At 37.0% G+C, this 13458-nt stretch overlaps 1 protein-coding gene across 5 annotated transcripts in view; it reads left to right on the top strand.

The window, feature by feature from the left end:
* Positions 1-12319, top strand: part of CD109 (CD109 molecule) — a 156084-nt gene extending 143765 nt beyond the window's left edge. For all 5 annotated transcript variants that reach the window (XM_019651610.1, XM_019651614.1, XM_019651611.1 and 2 more), the window contains 7 exons: positions 714-904; positions 1373-1528; positions 2541-2606; positions 5569-5711; positions 7495-7642; positions 9469-9571; positions 11864-12319. In XM_019651610.1, the coding sequence (XP_019507155.1) occupies positions 714-904; positions 1373-1528; positions 2541-2606; positions 5569-5711; positions 7495-7642; positions 9469-9571; positions 11864-12039 (983 nt within the window). In that variant the 3' untranslated portion in view covers positions 12040-12319. The remainder of the gene's footprint in view (positions 1-713; positions 905-1372; positions 1529-2540; positions 2607-5568; positions 5712-7494; positions 7643-9468; positions 9572-11863) is intronic.
* Positions 12320-13458: the final 1139 nt, after the last annotated feature.

The raw sequence follows: 13458 nt of genomic DNA, 5'->3' as shown, positions 1-13458 counted from the left end.
AGGGACTAGGGGATTATTGCATAGAGGCTGAGGTAGTCCTTGACATTTTCTTCTTCTCTGCTTGGCTTAGTGGTAGTTCTGTCACATTCCGCCTAAGTGTAATAATCTTCTAAATAGTAATATTTGAGAGATGGGGAGTAGGCACCAAGTAGGATATGCCTCTGGGGCCTGGTAGGAATTATTTCTAGGAAGATTGTTGAGTTGGCCAAGGCCCCTTGTTTTCTCTTGGGGGCTTGATGTTTTGAACTTGTAACACCAACTTTCAGATAATGAAAAAGGAGAGGCTTCCCAAAACGTTAGAGCTAGTTAATGGCAGATTCCCAGAACAGGGTTCTTTCCAAGGCATCCTAAAATTTGGGGGATGGCCTAATCAGAGAAGTTATGTACATTATCTTCTGGAATATAGTATGTTTTTTCTTTTATTTGTAACTGTTTAGTCTCAAGCCAAACATATGGAATTTTTCTTGGGAAAACATTTTCATCAAAACATCTTCAAATAGAAACAATAGGAAAAGGATGAAAATGTATGTTTTTTTAGTTTAAAAAGTGACACATAAGTGTGTGTGTGTGAATACACATATATTTGCTTGGCATAAATACATATACATATTTTATGCTAGTAAAGTAGAACTTGGACCAGTGTAAGAATATTTCATGGTATAAAATATGATTTTTCTGTAATTGGTCATACCGTTATTACTTTTCTCTTGCAGGAGGCATGCAATTCTGGGTGTCCTCAGTGTCTAAACTTTCTGAGTCCTGGCAGCCACGCTCCCTGGATATTGAAGTTGCAGCCTATGCCCTGCTCTCACACTTTCTGCATTATCAGGTTTCTGAGGGAGTCCCAGTTATGAGGTGGCTAAGCAGGCAAAGAAATAGCTTGGGAGGTTTTGTATCGACCCAGGTGAGTGATGGTAGTTTTTACTTTGCTATCTATCTATCATCTATCTATCTATCTATCATCTATCATCTATCTAAAGTTTTTAGGAAGTATGTGGTTGATTTTTTATCATGACTTCATAAAATTACTTGGCAGTTTAAAAGTTTAGTAGCTTAAGTTAAAGCTTTAAGTCATTAGTTTTAATTATTTCTCATCATGGATATAAGTATATGGACTACATGAGTTCCGAGTCTGTATCAGCCATGTTTCATCTGTGGTGACGGGCATGATAGATGCTCAGTTCCATTCAATTGATATTTTCTGAGCCTCTCCTGTGCTCTACGTCAAAGAGATTCAAAGATGAATAAAGGAGAGTTCCAGTCTCAAGGAAGGTGGAATAATGTATAGCGGGTGTCCTAGATGTTACTAAATTGACTCTTTGGAGACCTTGATAAATATTTATATGCACAAACATTTTTCTTTCCTCAACAGGACACCATTGTGGCCCTGAAGGCCCTCTCTGAATTTGCAACCCTAATGAACACAGAAAGGACAAATGTCCAAGTGACCGTGACGGGGCCCAGCTCACCAGGACCTGTAAAGTTTCTGATTAACACACAGAACCGCTTTCTCCTCCAGATGGCAGAGGTGTGGAAAAGGGTGGTTCCTTAAAAGTTTGGGTAGATGAATCCTTATGCTGGAAAACTGATTTATTTGTTTTATGGACTTCAACAAAGACTTGCTCCCAGTGCCCTGTGGAGAGACTGGGAGGAAGGAGTGCTCTCCTGTGGTTGAATTTCCTGAGCTGGAGAAGGGAGGAGGGGATGGGAACATGGGCACTGTTATACTGGGAAAAGAATGAACACCTGTTGAGTTCCTAGCCTGTGCAGGCACGGTGCCAGATTTCTTTACATGTCCTATTGCGTTCACTTCTCAAACCAACACTAAGAAGTAAGGACTTTTATCCTGATTGTACACATGATAAAACTGAGTCTGAGAGAGGCTAAGTAACTTGCTCAAGAACATATTACTAGTAACAGTAGAGCTAGGATTTGAACCCATGATTTCGAAGACCATGTTCTTGGTACCACATGTCTTCATAGGACAATTGATAGAACCAGTAGTAGAATTCTTACTTTGAAGTGGAATGAAGGCCTATGCTAGATCCTAACTTTTATTCCTCTGGGTAACCTTGTAAGAACTTGAGGTTAATGGATGAAAGTGATAACTTCAGGGCTGGAAACTGAGGAAGAGGGGTGATGGCAAAGGAAAAAGAAGGAATAAACATAATCATAGTCAATGCTGATGGGTTGTTGTGTTCTCAGGAAGGCCAGAGGATTAGGCACTGGCTAGAGGAAGTTAGTGGAGGGAGAGGACATTTCTTGTCTTTCATGCTTCAGCCCCTACAGAAGGGCAGACCTGTCCATAGCACTGATGTATCCTCCCTAAGGGCAGAGATGAAGGCATGTGGAGAGTGTGCACTTCCTCTGCCTTCACCTCTCTAACATGGCTGACCCATATGTGAGGCCATGTGAAGTTCTTAGAACTTCCCACAGATTGCTTACACTTCTAATGAAGGATAACGCTGATCTCTTGTGCTACTTGGAAAGACCTAGATATGGAAAATTAGCCTTATTCACTTCTTTCTACCTTTACTCAGCTTGTTGTGGGAGAGCCAACTGAAGTTAATATTTCTGCAAGTGGTTTTGGATTTGCTATTTGTCAGGTATGTAATAATGTTTAGTTTTGTTTAGTGAAATATGACTTGTTATAATAATTCTTTGGTTTGGAGCACTACTAAATCTTTAACTTAGGTAATGTATAAAATTCTTAATGATTTATTTCTATAATTTAGGCGAGATAAATAACTCTTTTAAATAAAAAGTACTAGAGATTGGGTCGGCTGAGTGGCTCAGTTGGTTAAGAGCTCGCTCAAGAGTTTGAGCTCTGAGCAACAGCGGTTCGAGTCCAGCCCGAGCTGAGCAGCTGCTGAGCTGCCAACAGGTAGCAGGATGGCTCAGCTAAAAAAAAAAAAAAAAAAAAAAAAGTACTAGAGATGTTATTAGCTAGTGAGTAGACAGCAACTATAAAGGTTGATAATATAGTGGAAGAATTTTCTTGACTATTACATGCTTTTTAAAGTGAGGATTAAAATCCTCCAATATTATTTATGTGAATTGTTGGGAGCTCCCACCTTGTTTTATGAAAACACAGCTCAGAATTGTATGCTATGACTTAATAAATAAATATGCATTTTATTTACAACTTAATATTCACCTAACAATGTAAAGCTCAACATGGTATTACAAGTAATTGACTCATAAAAGATAGGAAATGTGTCCCTTTCATGTAAAATCTTATATAATAGTAAGTAAAATAATTAGAGCATGATATGCCCAATGCTCTGGTACAGGAAGCAAATCCAAACAAAACTACCTGTTATGGTGCAATAGGGTCTAGAATAAAATGGAACTAGGATGAAAAATACTGAGTGAAATAATTATTCTACTAAATAATATATGAAAAATCATAGGAACTAAAAGTCATCTTATTGGAAACCCAGCATAATACTTGATAGGACCAAAAATGATTATGTGCTTGATTAGAGAAAAACAAAACAAACCCTGAAAGATTTACTGAGAAAGTTAAAAAAAATGGCTATTATAGAGAAAAGGTACTTTTTCAAATGCCAGTACAATTGTTCTAGTCAGAAGAACAGATAGATATACTTGCTAAGTAGGGCAAAGGGTCAGATATAATTTGGAAACTTCCAAATAATCCTAAGATTGTTTTATATGATACTCAAAACACAGTAAATGTTTTTTAAAAAATCAAGGATAAATGATCACAGTTAAAAGGAAAGGTATTCAATGAAAGGATAGAAAGAGAAAAGAGTGAGTAATTTGTATTGGTCTTTACTAACAAAGACCATGTGAAAATTCCCATTCCTAAAGTGTCTTTCAATGTCAATGGTAACTCCAAAAGTAAATACAGAGGATATTTTAGATATGGTTGAAAAATGTTATTCACTTAAATCACCAAATTAGTTGGAATTCTTTCTTGATAAACAAAATGTAGATAAATTACTCAAGCCAAATAATTTTCATTTGAGGTTTGAAGGGCATAGTGGTAAATATGGTACCTACTAGTCAGAAAGCTCATCAGTCAGTATCAACATGTAGAAACCACTAGGCACTTCTTGTGATGGAGAAAAACACTGCAGAAAAGTTGATCACTACCTGGGGATGAGTACTGAGATTTCCTTTAGTTGATATTTTTGTTAACTGCTCTGGAAAAAGAAGGGCAAAGAAAATTCTCAGGTTTGCAGTAAATGTTCACCTCTCTTGGGTAATAAAATACTAAGCTGTTGGACATAAACTGCAAGATCTCTTAAAGGTTTCTGAGCGAGTCATTGAGCTTTACTGTGGGCCAAACAGAAACCCTAATCCTTAGTAATAGATAGTATTAGGAACCCTAATCCTTACTAATCCTTAGTAAAACCCTAATTCTTAGTAATTATGGCCCAGGGGACGAAGTTGGTCCTTGTTTGTTTCCTGATGACATTGGTTCTTGAAGGACAATTACAGGCCACTGGAAAAGGGATGATGAAAAGTAATAGAGACCACCCTTCCAATTTGATGAAACCATTCTTCAGCTGCTTCAAGAATACTCTATAATTTAATTGTAGTTTCAAAAAGAGTTGGAGAATGTACAGAGTGAGCTAACCAGAATGATCAAGGGGATGAAGGGTTATACGAGCTAGGTGTGGCAGAATGAAAAGTTGGAAAGCTTAGGTTTGAAAGATGAAGGCTTAGAGAGGATTTTTTAAAAAGTATGTAAATCCACAGTGAGCACTAGAAGTTTAGGTGTGTGTGTGTGAGATTTAAATAAAAGAAAATACATTACATGCCAGTAAGGTTTATGAACCTTGGCATCAAGAAAAATGGGAGTAAAAAATTTAGATTGCAGTTCAACTTGGCATGAGGCAGGCCTAGAAAATTTTGAGTACATTCCCAAGCTTCTGATCATAGCATCCCTTTGAGAAAAACACTGGGGCTCACACTCCTCTAGTGTCCCCATAGCACCTTTCGCATTAGTGGTAGGCACAGAGTACATTATGCTGAAAAAGACCCAGTTGACTTGAAAACCATCATTTATTTTATCATCTTTGAAAAAAATGTTGTATGATCAAAAACAGTCCTCAGCAGTTGAACAGGTTTCTGTTCAACTAAGGCTCTTAGATGTTTTGGTTTTGATTTATCTTAGAGTTTTTAAGGTTGCAGTTTGTAAAAAATGACTTCAGTTGGGCAGCAGAGCTTAGAAATTAGTGGATACTCTCAAGAAAGTTGGCAGTAGTTTCACTTTTTCCCTATAGGGAATGTTTTACATTCTTTGAAAAAGACAATGCCCATGAATATCATCCATGATTGTCTATGACACGTTTTCAAATGTTACCTAACAATATTCTCAATTTTTAAAATAATTGCTTATAAACTTTCATAACAATGTTAATAATGATACTTTGTTAGCTAGTAAATCTAATTTTTTCTAGGTTGAAGATTATAAATCTAGTTGGGTTTGTCCCAAAGAGCATCATTACCTAACATGTAGAGTACATAGTGATGTCAATTTATTGCTAATAATATATTGCTAATTTATTGTTTATGCTAATTTGTTATTTATTGCAGCTTAATGTTATTTATAATGTGAAAGATTCAGCATCTTCTAGAAGACGAAGATCTGTCCAAAATCAAGAAGCCTTTGATTTAGATGTTGATGTGAAGGATAATAAAGATGATATCAATCGCTTGAATTTGAATGTGTGCACAAGGTTGGTATCTGTTTAAGTTTCTCCTCCTCATCTTTCTCCTTAAAAAAAAAAGATTTGAAGATTTAATTATTTATATATAGTTACCTAGCTATATCAATATATAGGGAGTTATGAATTACACTTTAGATTACGAACTAGAAATACTACTAATTATATTCAAGCATTTTTCAATGTGTCCAAAATTATTTACAAGTTTTCCCTGTATTTCTCATAAATTTGAATAGAAAAATTTAATAAAATCCAGGTCTAATTGATGAAAACTTGAAATTAACCAATCATGTTTAATATTCCAAATTGGTTATTTCTTGTTAGTCATTCTTCTGTCAAATAGTTATTACAGGTTCATATTTAATCTTTAGTGTTATACTTTTTAACTCAGTACTTCTTAAGAGCATGAAAGTTCAATGAAGAGAATAGTTTTTTTTTTTTAGGCACTGAAAATATTCCAATTTAGAAGGTCCTCACCTTAGATAATTAGGTACTTCTAGTTTGGTAAGTGATTTGTAAATACTTTGTTAGCTAGTAAATCTAATTTTTTAGATTTGTTATTTATTGCAGCTTAAGGTTGTTTGGCATGTGAAAGATTTAGGGTCCTCTAGAAGATGAAAATCTATCCAAAAATCAAGAAGCTTGGTAAGGTGGTTTGTCAATCTGGTGTGTGTCCAAAGCCTCTGAGGACCTTGTTCAGTCATAAGCAAAAGGGGTTCCACCTCAGCCCTACTGACTTCACAGCTGCAGTGTCTGCAAAGCTGCCTTCTTTAGCTTTTTTGGTCATTCTAATGCACACACAAGTTTGAGAGCAACTCCTTTAGAAAGTTCTTGAATCAAGAGACTTTACAATTGGGATTGCTGAGCCAGCTGCATGCAGTCGGCAGTTGTACTGTATGGCTTTTCAATCAGTCATGTTTGGCAGGCATCTGTTTGCTACTCTAAAAAGCAAGATTTTCAACCAGCTCTGCTTGCGTTTGCCGAACGAAAGGACAACAGGAACTAACTTAACTGCTATGATACTTTCACATCAGAGACAAACTCCTTTCCATAACCACGCTGGGCTCCTTTTGCTCCAAACAAAAAGCTCTTGCCAGCTATTCATTTTAGAAAAATATTTATTTTAAAGGAGACAAAATGTTGGTGCTCAGGTCCTTTGATGCTCGCATTGTGTACAGCAGGGTGAGAGAACGATGCAGTGTGATAAAACTTTCCAAGGCCTGTAATTCTCTCAGTGTGGCCAAAGAAAACACAAAATGTGCTCCAAGTATGTGGGAGAACAAAGGGAAGGACTCTCCTGATTGGTCTTCCTTTTCTAAAACCAGATGAAGAAAAGATTGCTAAAGACTTGGCCGAGGTCTACTGCTAAGTGGTCAAGTGATGCCTCTTTTTCAGTTCCTGGCTTTCAGCTGGAAAGTTTAGTGCTGTCAACTTTTGGGAAAATGAAAAATACAATCCAGTTTGCAATCACCACCAGAATATAGAGTGGCCTGCGGTAAGGGCAGCGAGGTTGTGCTTGTTACAACCTGCAGTCACAAGCCTGTCCTGGGGCAGGCGAGTCATCCTGTCTGTCAAATGAACACATTGTTATATCATGATTCCTTATATGGTTGAAAGTTATAAGGATTTCGCACCTGGGAGGAAAGGATTACCTGTTTTACAATTTTCAGGAGTGATTTTTCTTTCAGTGAAACAGTAAATATTTTGAGTAACACTTGGCAGCTTTAGATAGTTTCCCAGCAGCTTCAGGTTTTTTCCTAAAGGGTTTTCTTCCCTCCTTTCCTTTTTGATTTAGGTTTTGGGGCCCAGCTAGAAGTGGCATGGCTCTTATGGAAGTTAACCTGCTCAGTGGTTTTACGGTGCCTTCAGACGCAATTCCTCTGAGCAAGACAGTGAAGAGAGTAGAGCACGATCGTGGAAAACTCAACCTGTATTTAGATTCCGTAAGTAGTAAAACCTACATATCGTTATCCACTGACACAGCTACCATTTATTGTGTTCAAAGTCTCCTTTATTTTACGCAGGTTTTCTTTATTTCAGCTTTTTGTATCCCTAACTGACTTTAACATGGCAACCATGTATTCCCATTAAAAAGGCATCGTAGGGCCGGCTGAGTGGCTCAGTTGGTTAAGAGCTCGCTCAAGAGTTTGAGCTCTGAGCAACAGTGGTTCGAGTCAGCCCGAGCTGAGCAGCCGTGAGCTGCCAACAGGTGGCGGGATGGCTCAGCTAAAAAAAAAAAAAAAAAAAGGCATCGTAAAATTAGTTTAAAGAGAATCACTATTAATGATGAGCATGATTAAAGCCTTGATAACTAAATCATTATTTCATGCCACATGTAAAATATATAGAAACTGCCATATTATAATTTTAAAAATTCAGTCCAGGTCTCAATTTGAGAATCGCTCCGCCTCAGGGAATTGCTAAGCATATTTGTTTAAATGCTGATGATGAAAGCTTTAATTGTTTGAAAATGCTTTCATGAAGCTTTTAATAAATCTCAAAGGGGTTAATAATTGAAGTTAGGTGTTTAAATCATAGCAGAGTATTCTCAGAGGTTTGGTCTGGACATGTAATTATTATATAACTTTCATACATACTTCCTGTTGCTGTATGAAAATTACTGATCCAAGAATAAGGTGCATAAAATATGTGAGAATAATGTAAGTGAAGAATTCAAGACTTTAGTCGTTATGTCTCAAAACTGTTGGTGTGTAAGTTTATTCTTCTAACATCTATATGAAATTCATAGGTTGAATTGAAATTGAGTTCTAAGTGTTCTTAGGATCTGATGTTACATGGGAGGAAGAATATGTATATTTCTCATTCCAGTTTTGCCAAGTATGAATCAGAAATATATCGCTTTAGCAATACATCTACTTTTAAAAAACTAGTTCCTGAATGTTCTCATTCTTTTAAGACTTCAAAAAGCACTCTGGTTACACACCTCTTAAAATAATTCAGTCTGTAGGTTATTTTTACACTTCAGGAATTTTCATATATTAAATACTGCTTGAAAGCCACAGGCCTGATTTGGAACTTGAAAAACAAATTTAAAGTTTTTATTTATTTAAAGTAATTGGTTTTGGACTTTCGCCTGTACCCATGATGTTCTTGTTAACGGTTATCTTAATTTGAGTGTTCATTGTGTTTTTGACAGATTTATTTGATTTTTCATTTACTGCTAATTTGATATGTAATGGAATGTTTGAAGGAATTATCAATTCCAATTTCTTTAACTAGTATCATTTGCCTAACTGGCATAAGCTGCCCCTCTTGGAGACAAGGAGGTTGGGCTTTTGTATCCCGTATCAATCAGTTATTGGTTGTGGGGTGCACCCCCATCCTGGGGTTCCCTCACTTACTGGGAGAAATGGCTCCTGTGAGCTAAGGGAAATTCTCTGGAGAAGGAAGCTGCTGCGAGCCATTGGCGGCAGCTCGGGTGGGTGTACTTCCTGAGACGGTATCTGGGTAAGGCACCGGGGCCCAAGAGCACGCATCCTTGGGTTGCTGCTAACTTGACCACTCAGTATCTATCCCTTCCAGTAAAATTCAAGTAAGAGCAATACCTATCCTGTAGGGATAGTTATATGAGTTAAATGAGATAATTTATATAAAGTGCTTACCATAGTACTGGGCATGTAGAAGTGTTTCTTTCTAACTAAAGGTTAGTTTCTCTGTTTCCCAAAATAAAAAAAAAAACACGAATGTCTTTTACTTTATCGTGAACACATAGCCTGCTACCCCTTAAAAGTCTTTTGTATTTTTCAAGGTAAATGAAACCCAATTTTGTGTTGATATTCCTGCTGTGAGGAACTTTAAAGTTTCAAACACACAAGATGCTTCAGTGTCCATAGTGGATTACTATGAACCAAGTAAGTGTGCTCTGGAGTTCCTATTATTTTAGGAGTTATGCCAGGCATTAATTCATTCATTCATTCATTCAGTCATTAAAAGTGGCCACCTACTGGATTGGTTTTGTGTTGGGGGTGTTGTTGGGGGTAATGTAGGAGATGGGGGAGCAGTAGGTGAGCTTTCCATTTAAATGAAGACAATTGATAATTTACAAAGGTCACATGATAGCATTTAGCATATAATATTAAAAAGTGATCCTTTTGCTCATAATATTTTAGGTTTTTAACTCACAATGACAAAGTTTACAAAGAAAAATTGACAGAGAGAGTCCAGTTATGTTTAGTTTCCCAGGTTTTGCTCCAGGGCTCTGAACCCACTGTGTCTGGTTCCTGTTTTAAAGTAGGAGCTTTTCAGGAGAGAACGTAATGGCATCTGCAGTGGGAAAGCCTCACTGGGTTTAGTGTTTCTTCATGAAGGGAGTCTGTGGTTTTGTTAAAATTTATACATTACAACAGATTTTTATTTTTAGCGTATCAGGAAAAAAATATAGTTTGTTTGGAAAATAACTTGAGCTTCTTTGATTTTACCAGTGCTTCTTACCTTATAAAATATTAGCAATTGAGGATGTAAAAGGAGAGATCTGGTTTGGAGATCACCCAAGTTAATTAGGATGAATCTACATTCAGTCACAGAGTAACTTTTTGTGGGTGTGTGATCTCTGGGCTGATGTTTCTATTTGTAATCAGACTTATTCTGAATAAACACTTCTGGTGGCTCAGAATCAATCAGCAGGAATCATGAACGTTTTTATGTGTTAAGTATTGGGTTGTTGGAAAAGTCATGACGTATTTTTTCTATGTTTTTCGTTGCAAAAATGCATCATGACTTTTCCGACAACCCAATAGTTGTAGACAATTACACTTTAAATAAAATGAACTTGCTGACACTGTTAGTAGTTTTTGATAGAGTATTTATTTAAGACTAAGATGTATCACGAGTTCTCTCTCCTTCTGCATCAACAAGCCAGTTCTTCTCCTCTTTGGTCTCCTGTTGGAATTGGGGGAGAGCATTCACCCAGATTCTTATGAGACATTTTGGGGAAACGCTGATGTTGTACATTTTTTCTGGTGGGAGGATGGGATATGCTGTGGAGACTCAAGGACAGTACCTAGTTATCCAACTTTGTTATTTTACTTAGTTGCAAAATTCCCCAGTTAATGTTTCTTAGGTGTGTGGAGAACATCTTAAATATTTAAGAAACATGAAAGATTCAGTCTACTTAACTGTTTTGTGGAAAACAACTTATTTATGAGGCGCACATTTTAAAATGAACATTTGGGAAAGATTAGATTAATCAAAACCTACCAACCCATTTTTAAAAATCCTAAAGTTAGAAAACATATTTGTAACATTAAAAAAATTGATGAAAAAATCATGAAGAAATTTGAATATAGAATATTTTTTAAATTGTAAAAATTAAAATCATTTATGTTTTAGAGTGAGTTTATTATAGCGTTATAGTGCTTCACAATTTTTCATATTAGCTTCTACTATAAAATTCACCAAAGTTGAATAGTTTTTAGAGACTGTGTGCTCAGTGTTTGAAAGCATTGAAATTATGCATTGCATAGACAGAGTTTTCTTCATATTTTTTTATTTTTGTTTTAATTTTATTTTTATTGTTTTTTAAGCTGAGCCATCCTGCCAACAGCGACTGCTTAGCTCGGGCCAGGAATCGAACCGCTGTTGCTCAGAGCTCAAACTCTTGAGCCAACTCTTAACCAATTGAGCCACTCGGCCGGCCCATATTTTTGTATTTTTTAAATAAAGCCCATGGCAAATATCTCTTTTCTTTTTTTAAAAAATTCATTTATTTTCCAATTACAGTTGACATACAATATAAATACCTTTTCAGTAGTTTTAGTGATCGGAGCTTTACTTGAATGCATAGAAAATGTCACCCTAAAATAAACTCTGGAGGAGGTGAAACCGTCCTCAGTTTAAAACCTTTCCTGTTCCATAAGGGATTCACGTGGTGCTTGCCATTGCACATGCAGCTGCACTCTATTTTCTCTCTTTTAATGCTGGCCAACTGCTAGTGGTAGATAGATTGGACTAAAAGCATTGTTTCTCTCTTGGATTTGGTTAGCAGTTTGGGCCCCTCTGGAGCATTTCAGTTGTTTCTTGTAAAGAAAAATAAAATTATATGAAGAATGGAAAACTCAGGAAAGTGTATTGAAATGCTTTTAAGTTTTGGCGAGGTAAATGTTTCTAAACAAGGGAGACGTGTAAACTGATGCCTCTTTGAACAGGGAGACAAGCGGTGAGAAGTTACAACTCCAAAGTGAAGCTGTCCTCCTGTGACCTCTGTGGAGACGTCCACGGCTGCGGTCATTGCGAGAATGGAGCTGCGGCCTCCCCTCTTCACTCTTCAGTAATCTTTGTTTTCTGTTTCATGCTTCTGTTCTCTTTGCAACGTTGGCTGTGATTTACTTTTTGAGGACTCCACCTAATACATTTCCAGAAGTCACAATCATCTTGTTTTCATAATCCAATATTGCTTCTGACTATTTTGAAAAACATTTTTTTTCCCTTTTTTGGGGTTTTGGGGGATGGTGTATGTATAGCTGTATAGATTTCTTCACCTGACTTCTGCGTGGAACAAAACTCAGAATTATTGCAGTTGTATGTCTTTATTTTTCCCCTTTTAAAATATTTTAGGATTTTTGTGGGACATCTTTTCTCCAGAATAAATGTGTTATTTTAGATCCGTTATTCTTTTCATTTTCTAGAAGAAATGAATCTAGGTTCTTAAGCATTATTAAACATCAGTGTTTCCTTTGGTATTGATAACCTAAAAATAAAAGGCCCACGCGAGAGGCAACAGCATTTATTTGAGATCAAAAGGAATAGCTATTCGGGAAGCACTGATTCAGGCAGCAGCCCAAATGGTGTTCTGATTAGGAGACAAAAACAAGGGGTATTTATGAGAAAGGGAAGGGGAACAATGACATCAATAGAAAGAAGACATTTCTATGGATGCAGATAAGCTAACATAGTGATGTTAATTCTAAACAGTGTTTTTAATTTTTAGTTCTGTAGCCATCAGTCTGGTAGTCATAATATCTTGCCTTCTTGTTATCCTTGCCGTAAGTTCTTTCGGACACAATGTGGCTTTAGGCCCAGTCCAGAGGTTATTTTGCCCTGTTTTAACATTCCCAAGGTTTGAAGCATAAGATGTGCAAGTTCCTCTGGGATGGTAGCTCTGGGATGGTAGCTCTGACTCCATTTTAAAGTGGCTGTGTTCATATTATTTTTTAGTATTAAAGATGGATTTCCCGGGAACTGGGAGAAAACCACCAGAATGAGGAGCTTGTTCTGTTCCCTTCCCACATCCACCTTAACTCTACTGTCTACCCCACCCCATCCTTAGTGGTCTCAGTATGTCCTTCATAGTTGGTTATTACATCCTTCTTTTCAGAATGTAGGTGGTGAGTTTTTTCTCTTTTTTAAAGCAAAATTGTGTTTTTCCACTCCAAATGTAATCACATACCCCAACCTGTACTCTTCCTTTACTCCGTTTTTCTTCTGGAGAGAGGAATGAAAGAGAGAGGTGCTTTGCTGGCTGGGTTGGAGGTTGAGGAGTGCACAGAAAACTGCCCAAAGGGGTCTTGAGTGCGCAGCTCTCCCTTTTACTTTTTCAGCCCCCCATCCTGAGTCTGTGTCAGGGGGGAGGGTTGGAGAGCATTGCACTATGTGCCTTATGTGACTTAGATTAGAAGATCCTAGACCGGGAGGCACAAGTTTTGTCAGTAAGGGGGGACAATAAGCCAGGGATACAGCAAAATCTTATAGAAGACACAGCAGGCTGACCTCTCTATGGTCTGGAAAAGATGCTGAGGTTTGA

This window comes from Hipposideros armiger, unplaced genomic scaffold (assembly GCF_001890085.2).
Source record: "Hipposideros armiger isolate ML-2016 unplaced genomic scaffold, ASM189008v1 scaffold_162, whole genome shotgun sequence".
NCBI lineage: Eukaryota > Metazoa > Chordata > Mammalia > Chiroptera > Hipposideridae > Hipposideros > Hipposideros armiger.
The sequence above is the reverse complement of the archived record's forward strand: the minus strand, read 5'-3'. Positions and strand labels throughout refer to the sequence as shown.